This window comes from Saprolegnia diclina (assembly GCF_000281045.1).
Source record: "Saprolegnia diclina VS20 unplaced genomic scaffold supercont1.88, whole genome shotgun sequence".
Lineage (NCBI taxonomy): Eukaryota > Oomycota > Saprolegniomycetes > Saprolegniales > Saprolegniaceae > Saprolegnia > Saprolegnia diclina.
The window spans coordinates 200,010-218,964 of record NW_008246155.1 but is presented as its reverse complement, the minus strand read 5'-3'; the positions used below and the strand labels follow the sequence as shown (position 1 = coordinate 218,964).

General features: G+C 57.3%; 10 protein-coding genes across 10 annotated transcripts; 6 read left to right on the top strand and 4 right to left on the bottom strand.

Moving 5' to 3' along the window:
• Positions 1 to 38: 38 nt before the first annotated feature.
• Positions 39 to 736, top strand: SDRG_15316 (hypothetical protein; the record flags this gene model as incomplete). Its single annotated transcript, XM_008621484.1, has 2 exons — positions 39 to 644; positions 666 to 736. Coding segments are annotated over 2 exons (677 nt in total), but the record flags the coding sequence as incomplete, so codon positions are not given.
• Positions 737 to 1,136: 400 nt separating this feature from the next.
• Positions 1,137 to 3,762, top strand: SDRG_15315 (hypothetical protein). The gene is made up of 13 exons (XM_008621483.1): positions 1,137 to 1,579; positions 1,629 to 1,772; positions 1,824 to 1,933; positions 1,980 to 2,136; positions 2,182 to 2,392; positions 2,436 to 2,543; positions 2,590 to 2,773; positions 2,821 to 2,857; positions 2,912 to 3,059; positions 3,113 to 3,189; positions 3,240 to 3,297; positions 3,349 to 3,400; positions 3,441 to 3,762. The coding sequence occupies exons 1-13, from the start codon at positions 1,152 to 1,154 to the stop codon at positions 3,659 to 3,661; spliced, it is 1,935 nt and encodes a 644-aa protein (XP_008619705.1). The 5' UTR covers positions 1,137 to 1,151; the 3' UTR covers positions 3,662 to 3,762.
• A 477-nt stretch (positions 3,763 to 4,239) lies between these two features.
• Positions 4,240 to 4,875, top strand: SDRG_15314 (hypothetical protein; the record flags this gene model as incomplete). The annotated part of the gene is made up of 1 exon (XM_008621482.1): positions 4,240 to 4,875. The coding sequence occupies one exon, from the start codon at positions 4,240 to 4,242 to the stop codon at positions 4,873 to 4,875; it is 636 nt and encodes a 211-aa protein (XP_008619704.1).
• A 378-nt stretch (positions 4,876 to 5,253) lies between these two features.
• On the bottom strand, positions 5,254 to 6,768 carry SDRG_15313 (hypothetical protein; the record flags this gene model as incomplete). Its single annotated transcript, XM_008621481.1, has 3 exons — positions 5,254 to 5,578; positions 5,628 to 6,029; positions 6,083 to 6,768. The coding sequence occupies 3 exons, from the start codon at positions 6,766 to 6,768 to the stop codon at positions 5,254 to 5,256; spliced, it is 1,413 nt and encodes a 470-aa protein (XP_008619703.1).
• Positions 6,769 to 8,423: 1,655 nt separating this feature from the next.
• Positions 8,424 to 9,964, top strand: SDRG_15312 (hypothetical protein). The gene is made up of 3 exons (XM_008621480.1): positions 8,424 to 9,118; positions 9,168 to 9,569; positions 9,611 to 9,964. Exons 1-3 carry the CDS (start codon positions 8,445 to 8,447, stop codon positions 9,924 to 9,926), a joined length of 1,392 nt encoding a protein of 463 aa, XP_008619702.1. The 5' UTR covers positions 8,424 to 8,444; the 3' UTR covers positions 9,927 to 9,964.
• Positions 9,949 to 10,742, bottom strand: SDRG_15311 (hypothetical protein). Its single transcript, XM_008621479.1, has one exon. It carries the CDS (start codon positions 10,729 to 10,731, stop codon positions 10,054 to 10,056), a length of 678 nt encoding a protein of 225 aa, XP_008619701.1. The 5' UTR covers positions 10,732 to 10,742; the 3' UTR covers positions 9,949 to 10,053.
• Positions 10,743 to 12,674: 1,932 nt separating this feature from the next.
• Positions 12,675 to 13,324, bottom strand: SDRG_15310 (hypothetical protein). The gene has a single exon (XM_008621478.1). It carries the CDS (start codon positions 13,284 to 13,286, stop codon positions 12,732 to 12,734), a length of 555 nt encoding a protein of 184 aa, XP_008619700.1. The 5' UTR covers positions 13,287 to 13,324; the 3' UTR covers positions 12,675 to 12,731.
• A 340-nt stretch (positions 13,325 to 13,664) lies between these two features.
• SDRG_15309 (phosphatidylinositol glycan, class A) lies at positions 13,665 to 15,515 on the top strand. Its single transcript, XM_008621477.1, has 6 exons — positions 13,665 to 14,140; positions 14,184 to 14,435; positions 14,482 to 14,741; positions 14,844 to 14,955; positions 15,014 to 15,135; positions 15,181 to 15,515. Exons 1-6 carry the CDS (start codon positions 13,682 to 13,684, stop codon positions 15,365 to 15,367), a joined length of 1,392 nt encoding a protein of 463 aa, XP_008619699.1. The 5' UTR covers positions 13,665 to 13,681; the 3' UTR covers positions 15,368 to 15,515.
• A 97-nt stretch (positions 15,516 to 15,612) lies between these two features.
• On the bottom strand, positions 15,613 to 16,460 carry SDRG_15308 (hypothetical protein). Its single transcript, XM_008621476.1, has 2 exons — positions 16,030 to 16,460; positions 15,613 to 15,982 (listed from the first exon to the last, which is right to left on the bottom strand). Exons 1-2 carry the CDS (start codon positions 16,423 to 16,425, stop codon positions 15,725 to 15,727), a joined length of 654 nt encoding a protein of 217 aa, XP_008619698.1. The 5' UTR covers positions 16,426 to 16,460; the 3' UTR covers positions 15,613 to 15,724.
• Positions 16,461 to 17,142: 682 nt separating this feature from the next.
• Positions 17,143 to 18,225, top strand: SDRG_15307 (hypothetical protein). Its single transcript, XM_008621475.1, has one exon. It carries the CDS (start codon positions 17,163 to 17,165, stop codon positions 18,141 to 18,143), a length of 981 nt encoding a protein of 326 aa, XP_008619697.1. The 5' UTR covers positions 17,143 to 17,162; the 3' UTR covers positions 18,144 to 18,225.
• The last annotated feature ends 730 nt before the right edge of the window (positions 18,226 to 18,955 follow it).

Here is an 18,955-nt window from a genome sequence, read left to right as displayed (position 1 = left end):
TGTGCGAGCGAGCCTGCCCTTTGAATCGCTGCCGCAAGTGCCAACAACACCCGGCACGACGGCGTACGTGCAGTTCACGGGCCGCCTCGCCGCCGTGAACCAGCCGCTCTTCAAGAGCGCACTCGCCCGGCGCGTCGAGGCTGCGACCGCCGACGCTATTCGCATTCGGTCGGTGACATATCAAGTGACGGAGGAGGTCGCGCGCGACGGCCTCGTCATGCAGTCCGAGCACCAAGTCGCGTCGTCTGAGGTCGGCGGTAACGTGGCCGTGGACGCGCACGACGGCCGCCGCGTCGTGCTCAGCCACCCGTCTTACTTTGGCATGCTCTACCGCAAGGGCGAAGATGCTTTCGCGCCAGCCAAGGACACCAACATCTCGGTGCTTGGCGGCGACGAGCCGCGCCGCAAGACGCTCGGGTACCGCACCGCCGAGCGCACGATCCCCAACAACGACGTGGTGTCGGGCATTGGCATCGTCGAAAGTGCGCTCGTGTACGGCGAGACGGGCGCGCCGACGCTGTCGTGGACGCTGGCGCCGCCGGGGCACCGTCATTTGCAAGGCCGCCCGAGCTTTGTCGTCTACGGCGGGCAAGAGGGCCTTGTGCAACGCCAAGAACGGTCGGCCGACGCGCTCGGCGCCGTCGGTACGATGTTTACCGTCGTAGGACTGGCCATGGTCATGGGCGGCGGGTACCTCTTTTGGTCGCAGCACTTTGGTGGAGGCTCGAAGAAGTAGAAACGTCGTGAAAATAGTGTTTAACTAATACTGTACACAATTGACTACTCGTTTAACACGACCCGCTTTGGACGCGGAAACTAGTGCCGATGCGTTGTACGGACTACTAGTAGGTTAACATGCTAGTCGTTTACAGCACATTTGCTAGTCTCGCCGTCTTGTCTTCTGCTGTCGCTGCCTAGTTGACGCATTGGGAAGCTCAGGACTTGCAGGGAAGGCGCATCGTCGAGCTTGTCCTTGCATACACGCTGTGCTCGAGCAAGCGTCATCGGCGGATTTTGCTGCAGCGCAACCAAACGCGCACAATGCCACGTCATTTGACACGCTGCCTTTTTCACGTCAGCAAAACACACGGCGTTTCCCACGTGTGAATATCCGGATACCGCGAGTGTTCGAAGCTGCCAGTTTGCACTTAATGATGCTGCGGCCGGTGCTGCTGCTGCTGGCGGCCGCTGGCGCCGCGATCGCCGCCGACGTCTTTGCCTACCGCACGTACGCCGAGATGGTCGCGACGATGAAGACGCTCAACGCCACGTCGCCGGGCCTCGTGGACCTCTTTGTCGCGCAAGACCGGTATAACCTGCCGTACCCGCCTGAGCTGCAATGCGAGGAAGTGAACGCGCCGGCGCCGTGCAAGCAATACGTGCTGCGCATCACGAACGAGTCGACGCTCACGGCGGACCGGCCGCAGGTCTTCTTTAGCGGCGCGCTGCACGGCGACGAGCGCGTGGGGCCTCAGGCGACGATCGAGCTCGCGCTGCTCCTGGCGTCGTTCGCCGATGCGTACGTGACTGCGCCATCGAATGACGCCAGCGTGCGGTCGACACAAGAGTGGATCTGGCGGTACGTGCCCGTCTACGCCACTCACCGCCATGACTGCAACGTCATGTAGCCTCGTCAACACCCGCGCAGTCTACCTCATGCCGATGACCAATGCGTTTGGGTATTTCCAGCACACGCGCGAAGAGAATGGCGTTGATCCGAACCGCGACTACAACTACAAGGCGGACGGCCGCTGCATGGAGGCCATGACAAGGTAGGTCTTCTTGGCCAAGATAGTTTCTTCGCCAATGACACGTCAACGTAGCCGCGCCGTGAACGAAGTCTGGCGTGCCCATCTGTTTCAGCTGGCCGTGACCTTTCACGGTGGCATGCGCTGCGTCACTTACGAATGGGGCTCGCCCAACCACATGACCAGTACGCGAGACCTCGACGTTGGGTGATGGACTGATGCATACCACAGGCGGCCGAAGCGAGCGGTCGCCCGACGACACGAGCCAAGTGCAGCTCGGCGATGCGCTTGCGCGCTTTGCCGGCCCGTTTGCCGATGGCACGTACTACCCGACGGGCACGATGAACGATGTGGTCTACGGTGTCTATGGCGGCATGGAAGACTGGGCGTACGTTGACCTTTCTGTGTCTAGAAACACGCAATTTGACTGTAGGTACGCTGCGTCATGGGAGAATGCCTTTGCGTCCGAGCCCGTGTTTACGCCGTGCACGCCGTCGCAGTACGGCGGGTATCCATCGGACAAGACAGTCTACAACAACGCCACGCACCGCGCGGTCAATATTCTCGTTGAAACCTCCGATGCCAAGCAGCCGTCACCGTCCAGTCTTGGCGCCAAACGGTCGATCTACAGCGCGGATCTGCAGGTACCTACACGCTAGAATATGTGTCATGACGCGTCCTGCGTAGGCGCTCGCCCTGTCACCCGAAGGCCACGTCCCTCAAAACGTGCGTCTCGGGCTCCTCCTCATCGACATGGTGCAGCCCTACGTTCGCTGGCTCTCAACGACGACCGAGGTACCGATCGCAGCTACAAGCACAGACACATGAACGTTGTGGTTAGTGGAACACGGTGGCGGCGCCGGTCGCAGGCCCGACCGACGTTGTTGTCGACTGCCTTCTTGGTGACGACTGCCTCGTCTCGGTGACGACGACGCATCTCCGACTTGGGTGGGAGGTCCTCGGCAGCTTTCAAGTGGATGCGACCTTTGTACAAGTGTCCAGTGACCCGGAATTCCCAGCGTCGAGTTCGCACTGCCTCGTTCATTCGGTGGACTGATCGTTTTTGGGGTAGCGACTCAAACCTACCCCTCGCACCAAGGCCGCACCCGGTACCATCAGCGTCAAACTAATGATATATAAGGTTATTCACAAACGGTATGTAGGCGCGGGTACTATGTCCACGGTGCGACACCGCCGTCGGCCAACCAAAACGCCTCGACCGGTCCGTTCTTTATGGAGTACATTCCGCTCCCTACGAATGCGAGTGCGACCGGCGCCTTGTACGTTCGCGTCGCTGCTATCGTGGACCAGGTACGTCCATTGTCGACATCAAGACATTGTCTGTTACGATGAGCATTTTGTAGGATTGGGCGGCGCAAGCAAACCCGTCCCCGTCCGTGCGTCCGCAGAGCCACCTCGTGAACGCGCGCACCGACCCCATGTACGCTCGCATCGATGCGGGGATCGTAGTATCCAATGTACACTGGATAGGTACGAAGCGACGTCAAATGGATACCGCATCCGAGGCCAAACGCATTTTTACGCGACCGTACGACATGTCGATGACGCGTTGTGAGAATAATGGACAACTTGTCTGTAGACCAAGACGGTGCGCGTGTCAGCGGACAAAGTCGCTTCGGTCGTCTCTCGAGGTACGCTTTGTGGATACCTCGCATCTCATCTGCAGTGTAGACGGACTGACGAATGCGGCGTTGACACCGACGGTGGTCGCAGCGATCGGCCTGGTGTCACTCGTCGTTGTCGTTGCGCTTGGGGTTGTGCTCGCCAAGCGCCGCCGGCCCCGCAAGGCCAAACAACCTCAGTACCAGCCGACCTCGGGCTCGGAAGCCGACGCGATTCAGAAGGAGCTCGACGACGCAGCCGCGAGTCCAACGACCGACGTTTCGGTCTAAGAACACATAGGAGTCGTTGCTGTGTGGGCTGAACACGTTGATTTTTGCACCGGTGGTGACTAGGGTTATCGATCGAATGACAAAAAGTGATGAATACGGCTAAACGCAAAGGTGTCAGCAAAATCCCTTGACGGGAGAGACCGCACCTGCAAATATCGTCTACGCACCAGTTAGCATCTAGTTCATGGTCCAGCTACCATCCAGTCCGAGGCCGGACCCAAGGCCATAAACGTTCCCTTGATACCGATACCACAAGAATCTCGGAGGAGGCTTTTCTTTGGAGCTAGCGTCGCCGTGTGTGTGAGCTCGTGGAAACCCGAGCGCTGGTTTGGCGCCGGTGGTTCAGCGTGGCGCTGCGCGTGGCGTCGCCAGGGCCAAGATTCGAGTTGCTGAGGAACAAATACTACACACCCGCATTCGGGCCAGCGGGGATGGCTTGCCCGCTGCACGGGATCGGACGTTTCTCTTGGCCATTCGATGCATACAGTGGAGAGCTCCGTAGTGTACACTGGACTCTCTTCTTCAGTACGTACCGTTTCTGACGTCACCACTTTGCACTTTTGATTTCACCACGCACGATGCATCTTCTTGGTCTTGCAGTCTTGGCTATCCACCGTGACGCGTGCACGCACGCTCCCACCCCGGCGCCCACGACGCCAGCACCAACGACATCGGAGCCCACGACGCCAGCACCCACGACATCGGAGCCCACGACGCCAGCGCCAACGACAGCAGCGCCATTCTCCCTTTGCAAAACCTTGGTCGATGGCAAGAAGGTCTACCTCGCGCAGATGGTCGGTGACGCCAAAAAGTACCTCGGGTACACGTACTGCGCCAACTGCCCGGCCAACGCGTATGCGTACAAGTCGATAGCCCGTGTCAACAAGTGGTGGCATCCGATCACAGTTGCGACGATCCCGAACGGATCGCTTGGGCTCAAGATGGACAACGGCCGCTTCTACAGCCGCTGCGAAACCTGTGGCAACGCCGCAAACAATGTCGTGCAACGCTACACCAATTGGCAAGCCTCGACATCGACGCACTGGACGTGCCAAGACGTGAGCGAGACGCAGCTTCGGCTCCAGGACTTCAAGGGCGAGTACATGACGCGGCGCGAGTTCTTTGGTTCGATCGACGGCCACTTTGTGTATAGTAGCCCTCTCAATGCCACGGACGATGGCCAGCTCTGGACCGTGGCTCTCACCGCGCCGTAGTGTCGTCGGCAGACAAAAGTCGCACCTGGTATATATAACCAAATGATGCGACAAAGTGTAGTCGAGCTTGTGTTCTAATTGCCCAAATATGCCATTCTGCTAGAATTATCGCGAGAAGCCGACTGTGTCCTGCCACCGCGACGTTCGCGTGGTTTACTGAAGGTGGTGATATTGGGTCACCTTGAAGGCTGCTGACAAACACAGCGCAATACTTGTATGAGGTGCTTGTGCACCGTCGTGCAAGAAGAGCGTGCTTGACGCTGATCCCACCCGCCACAGTGGAATACACGATCACTGTGCGACTCTGGTCAAAGTAAGCACAACAAAGGATGGCACCGCCTCGACTTGGTGGAAACCAAATTACAAATGCATTCGGAATTAGCGTTGATACACCATCGCTTGCAGCGTCTGCATACTCTGTTTGAAATACTGTAGTTGCTTGAAGTACCGCCGGACACCGTTGGCTGCGCGTCGTGCGCGCTCGTGTGGGTCCATGGCCAGAATGACTTGAATCGACTCGCAAACCGCCCACGTCGGAACGTCAAACATAAAATTTTGGCCCATTGTGACCGAGCCGGACCGTGGCGTGATACCGCGGATGAGCACCCCCGAATCGTTGTCCATAAATTCATTCATCGGGGGCGCGTCCGTGGTGACGACGAGGGCCCCCGCTGCGCGTGCTTGGTTGATGTAGTGGCCAAACCTAGTCATTGAATGAGTCATATGCCATGGTATATCGTAGTCGAGCATACCCTTCCATGGCACTCGGGCACGCAATGACGGTCGCGTCGTTCAGGATGTTGGCAAAGTCCAAGGACGAGACGTACTTGCCAAAGTGAAAGTCGACATTCGGCGGCGGTTTGCCATCCCAGAGCTCGTTGAACGTGCCGTTGGAAAAGTCGTCGCTCGAGTACTGGTGCAAGGTCGGGAACTCGGGGTAGTCGTCCCAGCATTCGAGCATGGTTGGTGCATTCTTGAACGGGCTCTTGCCGTTGGCGTGAACGATGGTGAGGTTGCCAAAGTCCTTTGGAGCAAGCGTGCCGTTGAGCTGACCATTATTGCTTGCGTTGCGCACCAAGACGGTCGCGTCGCTCGTCGTGTGCTGCGTGTAGAGCACCTTGGCACCGCGTGGGTTGTTGAAGTCTTGGTTGTACCTGCAGAATGATTTGATAGTACTTTTGTTGGCTAGTCGATTGAATGAGCGTACCAGGACCAGATACGGGTGTAGGCGTCGCGCGACTTGGCCAACACAATGTCGGCGCGGTGATAATGCCACGGCTGCAACTCGCCCATCTCGACGTTGGGCATGAGCACGATCTTCTTGGTCGACGGAAAGTGTGGTAACTCGTGTACTTCTTCCCAGTAGTGGTTCATGAAGAGGATCGCCGAGCGCGGACACAGCTCAAAGTACGTGGTAGTGTTGCCGTTCTCGTCGGTGAACGTCGACTCAAGGACCCAGCGTGGAATCGCGCGCGACTGCAAATGCAGCGTGTACGCCATGGCGTCTTCGCAGTACCCGTGGTCTCGGACGCCGGTCTGGAGGTAAATGTCAACGGCCGGACACTTGCGCAGCTCGGCCAGAATCGCAGTGTGCGGACTGTCGCGGCGCAGCATATCCCGCGAGCTGGTTGCAGTCCACGGGATGAGGGCGTTGTCTTGTTTGCGGCACAAGACGTTCAGCTCGACCAAGTGCAGGAGCTCGTCGTCGTGCGCAGCGTGCAGCGCGTCAATGTCGGCAACGTCGGTCTGGTTGCGCTTGAAAGGGGACCGTACGTAAGGGCGAACGCAGAATGAACCAAAAGAAGCGTCGCTCGCCATCAGCGAGAGGTGCAAAAGCGTGACAAGGGCGAGCGCCACGAAGGCGCCTTTGACCCACGCGTCGGTCGACGGCATCCTTGGCTGTAGGGACTGGATCGAAAATGCAATTTTGGTCGTAGTCAATGTCCACGCATCCGGTGGTTGTACTCTGATACCGGTGGACAGTGTCGACAAGGATCCTGTCCAGGCCCAATCGCGTCTCTGATTGGGTGTTTGAGCTGCGACACGCTACTTTGTCTTCAAGCTGTAGACGGTAACCCGACCTAGCAAGCGTGGGGCACACCTCGAGCCAACCCACGACCTCCATGGACGCCTTCACTGTTGCAAAAGCTTTTTGAATTGTGCTATTGTAGCGCACAAGATGTCCATGCCCCTGCACAACTCTCTTTTGCACCAGATTCCACACGAGGTGCAGCACCGTTGTACACTGTACCCAACGATTGCACCTGGTGCTGTCAGAGTGTTTTCCGTGATGTTTGGACACGTTATCGGTGAGATGTGTACTTCGGGATGGACCAGCGCGAAGGCGACCTCTTCTAGGGCCTCGATTGCAACGACCTGCTTTTGGGATGCCGCCTTTTTCTTTTCTGGTGGGTGTTGAATGCTTTGATGAATCGCAGCTGTTTGAGGACATGCCCAACAGATGTTGCATTAGACAAGCGATCGAGCGAGCTTTTTTATTGGCTGAGAGCGGTTTCGGGTTATTGCTTCCTTGCTGCATTTAACAAAAGGCACAGGTTAGCCGATATACCACATGAATTAGCAGCTAATGTCTTGAATAATGGTTGCACTCAGTCGACTTTTGGCGCTATGTGGCTGTTGCAAGCACAGCGTAGTGCACTGCTCGGTAGTGGCGCAAGCTAGTGGCGCAGAGTGGTGCAGTGGTGCGGAGTGGTGCAGGGTTAGAGGGTGGTTTAGTGGAGAGAGAGTGGTGCAGTGGTGGAGTGAGAGATAGGGTGTAAGGGTGGTGCAGTGGTGAGGTCATGGTGAGAGCTTGCGCCACTCTGCACCACTCTGCGCCACAAGCTTGCGCCACTACCGAGTACTCGATGTTTGTATACCCCCAGATTTGTCATGTGGGATCCGGTTTTGACGAAAAGTCCAATATTACACCCAATTTTGACATTTTCCCAACGCTTTTTGACCAACGAGTGGGCTGGATTTCACACATCACCGAGTTTGACTTGTCCCACTCTGTGCGTCAGCTGGCGCTGCGTTGAGAACGGTCCAAGCATTCCGCGTCTTCAGGCGCACAACACAACGCGATACGCATGTTGAGCAATAGAGGATCTTTTAAAAGCAGGTCGCTGCCATCGAGAGCTGGTACAGACACCGTCATTGCGCTCGTCCATCGGCATTCCAGTGTATATATCAGCATATTCTGTTTCTCCGGCACCACATCTTGCCCAGACGTTATCCAATAACAAATGGTACCAGGCCTAATCAATGGGTTCACGTCAATCACTGAGTTGGGTACATGTATGCAGACTTTTTACTCTATACCCAACTCTCTTCGGCAACAACAACCACCTAGAGAGCCACCTCATCCTGCTCGTTGAACAATGAAAATACCGTGAAGGCCTGAAGTCGGCGCAGCTCGTACTGGTCGGGTGCGAGGAATCGTACCTGCATCTTCGCATTCGAAGTCGACGCGGCGCGTCGCAGGTCTTTCAACCAATCAGACGCGCCCATGGACGATTAACAGGATAATCCCTGTCACTGCTGAAAGGTGCATTTTCCCAACGGCCAAGATGCCATCAACCAGCGAGTGGACCAAGGGCGCCTTCGTGGCGCTCGCCCTCGTCACGCTTTTGCACCTCTCGCTCGAGACGCGCGACATCACGGTGGCCTCGCCCAGCGCCCTTCTGCGATCCGACTTTGCATCGACAGCGCCCGCAAGCATTGACGCGCTGCACGCTGCGCACGACGACGAGCTCCTGCACTTGGTCGAGCTGAACGTCTTGTGCCGCAAAGAAGACAACGTCCTCATCCCGTGGACTGCAACCAGCTCGCGGGATATGCTGCGCCGCGACAGTCCGCACGCTGCGATTCTGGCCGAGCTGCGCAAGTGTCCGGCCGTTGACATTTACCTCCAGACCGGCGTCCGAGACCACGGGTACTGCGAAGACGCCATGGCGTACACGCTGCATTTGCAGTCGCGCGCGATTCCACGCTGGGTCCTTGAGTCGACGTTCACCGACGAGAATGGCAACACTACCACGTACTTTGAGCTGTGTCCGCGCTCGGCGATCCTCTTCATGAACCACTACTGGGAAGAAGTCGACGAGTTACCACACTTTCCACCGACCAAGAAGATCGTGCTCATGCCCAACGTCGAGATGGGCGAGTTGCAGCCGTGGCATTATCATCGCGCCGACATTGTGTTGGCCAAGTCGCGCGACGCCTACAACCGCATCTGGGCCTGGTACGCTCATTTGACTAGCCAACAAAGGTGCTATCAATCAATTTTGTAGGTACAACCAAGACTTCAACAACCCACGCGGTGCCAAGGTGCTCTACACGCAGCATACGACGAGCGATGCGACCGTCTTGGTGCGCAACGCAAGCAGCAATGATCAGCTCAACGGCCCGCTCGCACCGAAAAACTTTAGTCAGCTCAGCGTCGTTCACGCCAACGGCAAGAGCCCGTTCAAGAACGCGGTGCGAATGCTGCAGTGCTGGAAGGACCACCCAGAGTTCCCGGTCTTGCACCAGTACTCGAGCGACGACTGGTCCAACGGCACGTACAACGAGCTCTGGCACGGCCAGCCGCCGGCGAATGTCGACTTTCACTTTGGCAAGTACGTCTCGTCCTTGGGTTTTGCCAACATCTTGAACGACGCGACCGTCATTGTGTGCCCGAGTTCCATGGAAGGGTATGCACGACTACGATACTGTCGGTACTGACATCGACTAGGTTTGGCCACTACATCAACCAAGCACGCGCAGCGGGGGCCCTCGTCGTCACCACGGACGCGCCCCCGATGGACGAGTTTGTCGACGACGACTCGGGTGTCCTTATCCACGGTATCACACCGTGGAAACAGAATGCCACGATGGGTCAACACATTGTGTTTGAAGTGCCAACGCGCGCCATTTGCGAGTCGATTCAAGTCATTCTGGCCATGGACGCGCACGAGCGTGCACGACGCGCAGCCAACGGTGTGCGGCGATATTTCAAGCAACTACAGTATTTCAAACAGAGTATGCAGACACTGCAAGCGATGGTGTAGATGCGCTGACATAAATTATAATGTCGTTTACTTTTGTCCCATTATTCTATCGGTGTATCGCCTCTCAACATGGTGAATTGGTGAATCCAGATTTTCGATACCACAGACAAAGAATTTCAACAAACGATTAGAGTGTAAACTGACTACGGATCGCCGTGCACTTGCCGGGTGTCAAGTTGACGGTGGCCGAGACGACTTGGCCGCTAAAGGACGTCAGGCTCACTTGGGTTTTGCTGAGCGGAATGTTGGACGTGGTCGACACGTAAAAGTAGTTGGAGTCGGCATTCATGAGCGGGCTCTTCTTGCCGTTGATGCTCATGCTCGCAACGCCCGAGCGCGTGTTGCCGGCCTGCACTGCGAGCCAGTACTGGTTGCTCCCTTCCTTCGCGCACACTTGGATGTTGCCCGAGACTGGGCAGTTGACAAACGACCACGAAATCGTGTACCGGTCGGTCGTGTCGCCCGTCACTTGCTTGAAAAACGGCAGCGTGAGGTCGAGGCCGCCGTAGCCGCACTCGTGGCACTGGTCGGTCACTTGGCCAATGACCTTGGCATGCGACTTGCAGCGCTTGTCGGTGCACGTGACTTGCACGCAGCGCCCGCAGTTGCGACCCGAGTCCCACTGCTCGTGGTTGATCGCGACGTGGAAGGCCTTGGCGTTCGGGAGCGACGCCATGATACCGCAGTTGCCACCTTGGACGTCGACGCCGTCAGGACCACCGTACGTTGTCGCGGGGCCCGAGAAGGCGGTGGCTGTGGCAGCAAAGGCCGCTGCGACAAGGAAGAGAAGCGAGGTTGGCGCCATGAACGCGAAACAGCAAATTCAAAAATGAGCCAAGTGGAGGCGCTTGGGTTCTACGTTGCGATCCTTAGATGCGCCGACTACGTAGTGTGGTTTCGTAGTACATCGAAGCCGTTCGAATCGTGACGACTTGCATCCGCGAATATGATTTCTGAGATGAAGCACCGCATGACGTACCACGTGGTGCCAGCGCACATGCGGCGACGCAACTCACGTAGGGCCATATTCGATCCCGAGCTTACCGCCTCTTTTGTACTATCAGCTGGTTCGCTGACGGCTTCGGCGATGCGTACGCGTTTCGGCGCTCGCTCGTTGAAGTTGTAACGTTGCGCCCCATGATAAGCTCGTGCGAGCGGTATCACGACGAAAGAGACAAACGTTGTGAGCGTGGACGCCTCTCATATCGTTCTGTGATCAAGGCCCCACAGGCTATTTTCCAAGAAAAAATAAAGAAATTACAGTCAACGAGGCACACGACCGTTGATGGAGCCCGTTGAATGGCTTGGTCGCGGACCGGAAGAGGTATGCCGCGGGCGATCGGACCTGTTTATCGCTACAACATGATTTCTACGCGCAAGGAAAACGTAGGTGCAAGCATCGTCCATCAACTCCGACCATTCGATGGCTTCGTTTGGATCTGAGAAAAACACATGTTACGTCACGATGACGCGTTTCTGGGTCGACTCAAAGCCGCGCAAATACGCAACCAAGAATGAGGCAGAAGGTGGCGTTGCTTGTCGCGGAGGTAGATGCCACGGTCGTTGTTCCGGCTCGGTACGCGAATGTCGTGGTAGAGAGGAAACTTCTTGCCTCTGTCAGCGCAAAGTTAAGGGTTGTTTGGCCTTGAACGGCTCTGTAGGTCCGTCTTGGTATTCGCCCCATCGTAATTTCCCAGACGCGACCATGCAGTCGAAGGTATTGAGGATGCCTACAGTTTGGGACAAGGGAATAACTATTATAGTTATTCTCTTGGATTGGGATGTGCAAAATGTGCAGCCTACGAAGTTGCTGTTGACGAGGTCCTCTGTGGTACAACACTAGACGAGATCATTTAACATGGGCATCGAATGTCAACCTTGCTGTGTCCACTCGGATGAGCCTTGCATAGCGGGGACGCGGGACATGAGAATTGCGAGCGTCATGCTGTAGGATCTGACAACTAAGGAGATGGGACTCGTGGACGAGGCTACGGTGCAGGTGCGCTTCGTATCTGGATGGCACTGGTTCAGAAACTGAAGAATGGAAGGTCTCATCAAAGACGTGATCGTTCCGGCCAAACGCGTGCGCTGCACCACAGGCCAGAGGTATCGGAACACGGCTTGGTGAACAGTGTAGAACGGTTGGGCGATGAGATGAAGTCGCCCAAAGTACCGCTCGCAAGTCATGCCGAAGAGCCAACGATCCGTGGCCAGTTGGAGTGGTCCTTGTTCAAGTAGCTGACGACGAGCGAGTGGCGGAACATTCCATGCGCGGGCAAACGCGGCGCGCTCGCAATAAACTTGATGCAAGAACGCTCGATAGTCTTGTCTGAACCCTGCCCTAAACACCAACAGCCCACACGACAAGACTGTGCATGTCGAAGCTAGCGGGTCATCATAAGAGCATTCAAGCTGGCTGAAGCGCTGCATTGTGGCCCGACCGTCCAATGACAACGCTGCTGCGCTGGCTCGATGGCGAGCTCGTCATCGTCCGTCCTCCATGACCCGCGAAGACCTCTTGGAGCTCACGGTCGTACCGAAGTCGTAGGAGCTTGGCGCTGCCCGAGGTCACGGCGCTTCCGAATGCGCATCTGCAACCAGCCTTTGAGACTGGAGGGTACAGCCAGCACTCCGAAGTTGATGAACGCGACTCTTAGCTAACTAACGATCCATCGATTCAGGCGCCACCGCCGATTTTGGACATTCTGTCTGCCAGTGCGGCGTGGACGCTACTAGTAGCGAATTCGGTTCACGACGAAGTAGCTGTGATCGGATCAACAATGCAAATGCGTTTACAAGATTGGATTATTGCTTGAGTCGCAGCTTGCGGTGCTCGCCGTCGAGCACCTTTTTGATCCGGTCGAGCATCGCCTTGTTGGCGCTTTGGCACGACGCGGACGCGTACGGCGGGAGGATGACGACTTCGTGCATGACGCGGATGTTCTGGTCTTCCCACTCGCACGGCATCGTCTTGCTCAGCGCGTCAAAGATGGCTTGGCCAAATGGCGACACGTTCTTGCCAATCGATGCGATCGCCTTCTCGGCCTGCTGGCGCGTGCGCAGCTCGAGCTTCCGGAGGTCGTCTTCCGTGACGCTGAGCGCCGGCGCCGCATTCGACGGCGTGTCCATGGCCTCGATGCGCACGACCGCGTCCATGTGCACGAGCTGCGTCTCGTCTGCGGCCTCGAGCACGAGGAAGCCCGAGGTCGGGTCCAGCGTGAAGAGGCTACCTTCCAGCGGCGTCGCGTCGGTGCTCATGAAGACGCGAATCCAGCTGCCGAGGCTCGCCTTGGCCAGCGAAGACGGCGCCGTCGCCACCGACTTTGGGAACTCGACCCACACCTGGTGCTCCGTCGCCATGCTGGTGGGCTTGTGGCTGTCGCTGGAAATGAAAACTCAGATGTGCGCTAAACGCGTTAAATAGGGCAAACCAGATACAATATAGGGATATTAACCTGAATCGACCTCTAAGGGTCGGCGCATATTGGTCGACGTCGGGCACGTTCGGGGCGCCATGCGAGCAACTCTATCCCGCTACCTCCGTCCATCTAGAGCGTATTACGTAGCCTATACAGAGGCTAGATAACAGACCGTCGAGAGATCCGCAGTAGCAGCCTGCCACGCGGGGCCGACGTCGTTGCTGCTGCACGTGAAAAGATCTTATTGCGTTACTCTCCCAAGTAAATTGTGTACGTTCAACTATAAAGCATCGCGGGTGGCCCACCGGATAGCGTGCGTCATCATCCGGCAGCAACATGGCGACCGTCGCCGCAACGAGGGGCAGCGATGGCCGGCTCCGCATCGCCATGTGCTGCGACTTCTTCTACCCGCGGCTCGGCGGCGTCGAGATGCACATCTGGAGCCTCTCGCAGTGTCTCCTTCGGCAGGGCCACAAGGTGATTGTCATCACGCACATGACGGAAGGCTCGGAGAAGCGCCAGGGCATCCGCTACATGACCAACAACCTCAAGGTGTACTACCTTCCGCTCGTGACCATGGTCGACAACGTGACGCTGCCGACGTTCACGGCCGGCTTTGCGCTCTTCCGCACCGTGCTCATCCGCGAGCGCATCCAGATCGTGCATGGCCACCAGGCCACGTCCGCCTTCATGCACGAGTGCATCGTGCAGGCCAAGACGATGGGCTACAAGGCCATCTACACGGACCACTCGCTCTTTGGCTTTGCCGACGCTGCGTCCGTGCACCTCAACAAGGTATCCATGCGTCGTCGCCACTTGCCGCTCCCATGCAGCGTAGGTCATGAAGTTTACTCTCTCCGACATTGACCATGCCATCTGCGTCTCGCATACGTGCCGAGAAAACCTCGTGCTGCGCGCGTCTCTGGACCCGACGATCGTCTCGACGATTCCGAATGCTGTCGACGCGACCAAGTTTACGCCCAAAGAGAACAGCGAGGCCAAGCCGCCGACCGACCCGCTCCACGACCCGATCACCGTCGTCATCATCTCGCGCCTCGTGTACCGCAAAGGCATTGATTTGGTCGGCAAGGTAGCCGTTGCACCCAAATGTATCAATGTATCGAGTTGGAGCGTAGACCATCGAGCTTGTGTGTGCGCGGTGCCCGAACGTCAAGTTTCTCATTGGTGGCGACGGCAACAAGCGACTCCTCCTCGAAGAAATGCGCGAAAAGTGCCAGCTCCATGACCGCGTCACGCTCTGGGGCGCCGTGCCGCACTCAGAAGTGCGCAATGTGCTGAGCCAAGGCCACATCTTTCTCAACTCGAGCTTGACCGAGTCGTTTTGCATTGCGATCCTCGAAGCAGCGGCCTGTGGCCTCTACGTCGTGAGTACCCGGTACCTCTATGTTTCCTCTATTTTTGCTGTATTTTTGCTGTATTTTTGTGCATTTTTGCTGTATTTTAGTGCATTTTGGTGCATTTTTTGATATGGGGCTAGGGTTGGCGGCGTCCCCGAAGTGCTGCCACCCGACATGATTCGCTTCTCCAAGGACATTACGCCCGAAGACTTGGCCGACGCCGTCGTCGAGTCGCTGCCGCTGCTCGCCAAGGTACGCTTGTCATTGTGGACAAGGTGTCTGATGTACCTTTATATATATAACTGATTAGGTCAACAAACAAGAGTTTCATGACCGCGTTCAGAAAATGTACAACTGGGACGCGGTCGCTGCGCGCACCGAACGGGTGTACCGCAACGTGATCGAGCTCCCGACCCCGTCGCTCATCCATCGGTAACATGCGTGTGATGACGTGATCGTCGCTCGAACAAGGGCTAGGTTTCGCAAGATTTACGGCATGGGCCCCGTGGCCGGCATCATTGGCTGCATCATTGCGTCGTGCCTCTTTATGTACCTCCAGTTCCTCGAGTACCGCAAGCCGTACGACGACATTGAAGTCGCGCTCGAGTTTCCTCCACCAATGAATGAGACGACCGACGACCCGCCGCTGCAAGCCGCCGCGTAGCCACTTTGGCATCGCCATTTGGCGTGTGAATAGACAACGACCTCTGCATAAACCATGCGTTCTAGTTTGTACATTCTTGTCATCGAGATATATGCTTCCGGTGGGTCCAAGGCTAGTCCTTTGAGGTCGTTTATGCAAGCCACCAATAACGGTTGTCGCGCTATTCTTCCTGGGCGAGCGTAGTTGACAGTCGTCGATGGCAGCCCTGTCGCTCGGGCTCTTCTCCATGTCATGCTGCTGCCCGATGGTCGAGACGCGGTTCATATCTCTTGCGTTTAGAGCGGTAGATATACCATTGTTGTCTACGGTCTACAGCACATGTCTACAGCACACAAGACGCAGGTTGAATATTGTCGATCAAAAGTAGCTGCCAGCAGCATCGTCGTCCATATCGACGGCGACGCTGAAGTCGGTCTGGGGGCCGCGGGGGGCCTTTTTGCTCTCGCGCTCGAGCTGCTTCATGAGGCCTTCGACCATCGCCGCGCTCTCGTCGCTCATGGGCGCTCGCCGAAGGATTGTGCGGTTGACGAGGTCAATGTCCACGACGGCGGTGCCCGTCCGCGCCTCGCGACTCCGCTTGTCCGCGTCAAAGTGCGCGTTGGCGTCAATGACCGTCTACAAGCATGTACCTAAGAGAGATGGTGACGAGGCAGACGCTGTACCGTGCGCTGGGACTGGGTGGCGTCGAGCGCAAGGAGGCGGTCACGGTGCTCGCGCGCGGCCACGACAGCGGGCTCGTCGCGCGGGTCTTCCGTGTACTCGAGCGCTTTGCCGCAGAAAGAGCAATCGTCGCGACCGTCCACCTCGATCTTGCCACAGCCCGTGCAGTTGATGATTGGGCCCATGGTCACGACCGCCACGACCGGGCCGTCGCGCTCGGCCACGAGCTGGTCGGCGAGCGACGCGGCGAGGTCGGCCTTCTCGTCGCCAAACATGTTGATGAGCGCATCGTGCATCTCGTCGCACGTCGCCAGCGACCGGATGAAGGCGGCGATCTCCTGCACCTCGGCGAAGCCCATGGCCTCGGCCAGCGCAGCCTCAAGCCAGTCGTCCGCCATCGGCCCGCGAGCTTTCTGTTGTGCTGCCACCGCAGCCCAATCGGTCCGGATACAAACCGGTTAACACATGTATAATTTAACCGGTTAGTGTTGCTGGCGAGCCGAACGGGTCGGTTCTGGCGGTTGCCACGGCATTTCTGCCAGCCAATTCCAAGTCCAACGATCCACTCGATGGGGTGCATACGTCGTATAATAGCAAATGAGTCAATACCATAGTCTTTCCTGGTCGTAGGTTCTGACTGCGGAGAACAAGACGAAGAGAAATGGAAGCTGCTGTGCGAGAATGGTCCGCTCAACCAGCCGACCACCGAGTTGTCGCCCGGGCTATCGACCATAAGGCTTAAATACTTCATTGGCAGCACTCAACGCTGCAGCCAAAAAGATGATCATACGCCATGTACTTCCAGTCGCTAGCGCCACCCCCCGAGGCGAACCGTTCGGCCGAACCGTTCGGCTACAGAACGCGCCACCCATCTACGAGACCAGCATTCCGAGACCGTCACTAACCGAGAATCGCACGCACCTTGCGAGCATTCCGAGCACGCACCCCGTGGCACCACGCCTGCAATATACACAGTGACTGGTGCACCTGCCGGCACGACGTCGACGCAGTGTGATTCGGTCGGTCAGGGGTTCGTGTTCGCCGAGAATTATCGTCCACCGGGTTTAAATTCTTGTATTTTTCTTCTATTTTTCTTGCCTTTGTTCCCTTTCACTTTGGCATTTCCGCATTGGCCATGTTCTGCCTTCTCGACCCGCAAGCAACAGCCGCCGTCTCCATTGACTACAGCGAGATCGCGGCCGACCCATCGCGGTTCCTCGCCATCATGGCCGAGCAAGGCTTTGCCGTTGTCACCAACGTCGTCGACGACGTTGCTTATGCCGAAGGTCTCTGGGCCTCGGATCTGCGCGCGATTCTCGATATGACGCACAGCGCCGAGACGCGCGCGCTTGCAGAGGACCCGGTGCACACGTGGCCAGCCGACGTGCAACTGGGCCGGCCCGTGGAGCACGGCCTCGCTCAAGGCCAGCTCGCGTGGCACATTCGACGCAGCCGCAAAATTCGCCACTGCTACGAGATCCTCCATGGTACGAAGGAGCTTGTCGTTGGCACAGACAGCATCATGTTCAACCGGTCCCCGCCAAAGAAATTGCGCCAACCGTGGGGCCATGTCGATTACCACCGGGACTTGATTGCGCACGAGTGCTTCCAGTCGATCGTGTATCTCTGGGACACGAATGACGAGTCGAGCACGACGGTCGTCTGGCCAGGATCCCACCGCACGCAATACGAGGCCGTCATGGATGGCAACCCGGTGCCACGGCTCTTTAGCCTCATCCCCGAAGCGATGGTGGACGAGTACCGAGCCAGCGCGTTCCGGGTTCGCGTCCCAAAAGGTGCCATGATTGTGTGGAACTCCAAGCTCGTGCATCAGGGCTACGACTGGGGCCCGCGCCTCGCCGTGCCCGTGTGTTTTGAACCCGCGGCGCTCCGTCCCGATAACGTTTGGGCAAAGAAGTGCGCGCTCGTGGCGTCCGGCGTCAGTGGCACCCATTGGGCGGCTGTGTTCCACACGCATTCGGCAACCAGAAAGCGGAAGAACGCCCCGCGCGGACCGAGCCAAGAGTTTGGGCGTGTCCGCCTTCTCCACCGCGCCCACTTGCACCTCTTGGACGACAACGGCCAGCTCAAACCAGAGTTTGCCGCGCTCTTGTAGTGCAATGTACGATCTAGTTGAAGCAGACAAGGCACCTCGTACTAGTAATGGAATACGGACTTGTTTTGTTTTGGGTTTTGCATCTGCTAAACGCATGACCAACATGCAGCAAATATTGGAAAATCTACTAAGCTTAGACTAGCTGGGCCCACTACAAGTCGCCAGTGATGGACAGAAGTTCAACGTGCTGATTTGCGGCATCCCTGGGTACTGAGTAATTTTTCCGTGAATTGATTTGAATACAATATATACTTCGATCAAAAGCAAAGGCGTAAACGATGGTGCACGCTCAAGCTGACATTGCGGTTCAGTGTCCTGCAAGGAGACCGCGCCACGTCATCCGGATATGACATTGCCTTTCCCAAGTTTCGCCCAAAAGTGGAGAAGCGCACTTGTGAATCGAGCCGAGAGACGATGCACCCCAACGCCCACCGTAGTCAAGCGTGCTTGCTGCAGTACCGCGACCGCCGTCAGCTACCGACATTACCCACCAAATGCACAGCACCAACCAGTCGTCCTCCCCACGAGGGCGCCGAGACGGTACCTCATCGCACCATTCCTCGGGTGACAACTCATGTTTACGCGTAGCTCCGCGAGTCAGAGACCGACCATGCAAGCGCGAATGCAACCGACATGTGCGTTGAGAACCACGTGCTAAAGGCGCAGCTGGCGGCACTGCAAGCCCACGACACCGAGCGCAACCTTCAACTGACCTCGCTGCAGACAGAGGTGGCGGCGCTGCGAGCGCGTAGCGTAGCGCAAGAGGCCGAGCTGCGCGTGCTGCGGCATCTCGTACGACGCAAGCCAACGCA

Bases quoted from the DNA above. Each gene is read 5' to 3' on its own strand.
- SDRG_15315 (XM_008621483.1), top strand. From the start codon at position 1,152: ATGATGCTGCGGCCGGTGCTGCTGCTGCTGGCGGCCGCTGGCGCCGCG. The intron at 2,774-2,820 runs GTTCGCACTGCC...TTTTTGGGGTAG, and splicing joins CCCGGAATTCCCAGCGTCGA to CGACTCAAACCTACCCCTCG. The intron at 3,298-3,348 runs GTACGACATGTC...ACTTGTCTGTAG, and splicing joins AAACGCATTTTTACGCGACC to ACCAAGACGGTGCGCGTGTC.
- SDRG_15312 (XM_008621480.1), top strand. From the start codon at position 8,445: ATGCCATCAACCAGCGAGTGGACCAAGGGCGCCTTCGTGGCGCTCGCC. The intron at 9,119-9,167 runs GTACGCTCATTT...TCAATTTTGTAG, and splicing joins TACAACCGCATCTGGGCCTG to GTACAACCAAGACTTCAACA. The intron at 9,570-9,610 runs GTATGCACGACT...GACATCGACTAG, and splicing joins TGCCCGAGTTCCATGGAAGG to GTTTGGCCACTACATCAACC.
- SDRG_15311 (XM_008621479.1), bottom strand. From the start codon at position 10,731: ATGGCGCCAACCTCGCTTCTCTTCCTTGTCGCAGCGGCCTTTGCTGCC.
- SDRG_15310 (XM_008621478.1), bottom strand. From the start codon at position 13,286: ATGGCGACGGAGCACCAGGTGTGGGTCGAGTTCCCAAAGTCGGTGGCG.
- SDRG_15309 (XM_008621477.1), top strand. From the start codon at position 13,682: ATGGCGACCGTCGCCGCAACGAGGGGCAGCGATGGCCGGCTCCGCATC. The intron at 14,141-14,183 runs GTATCCATGCGT...CATGCAGCGTAG, and splicing joins CGTCCGTGCACCTCAACAAG to GTCATGAAGTTTACTCTCTC. The intron at 14,436-14,481 runs GTAGCCGTTGCA...GTTGGAGCGTAG, and splicing joins GCATTGATTTGGTCGGCAAG to ACCATCGAGCTTGTGTGTGC.
- SDRG_15308 (XM_008621476.1), bottom strand. From the start codon at position 16,425: ATGGCGGACGACTGGCTTGAGGCTGCGCTGGCCGAGGCCATGGGCTTC. The intron at 15,983-16,029 runs GTACAGCGTCTG...ACATGCTTGTAG, and splicing joins CCACCCAGTCCCAGCGCACG to ACGGTCATTGACGCCAACGC.
- SDRG_15307 (XM_008621475.1), top strand. From the start codon at position 17,163: ATGTTCTGCCTTCTCGACCCGCAAGCAACAGCCGCCGTCTCCATTGAC.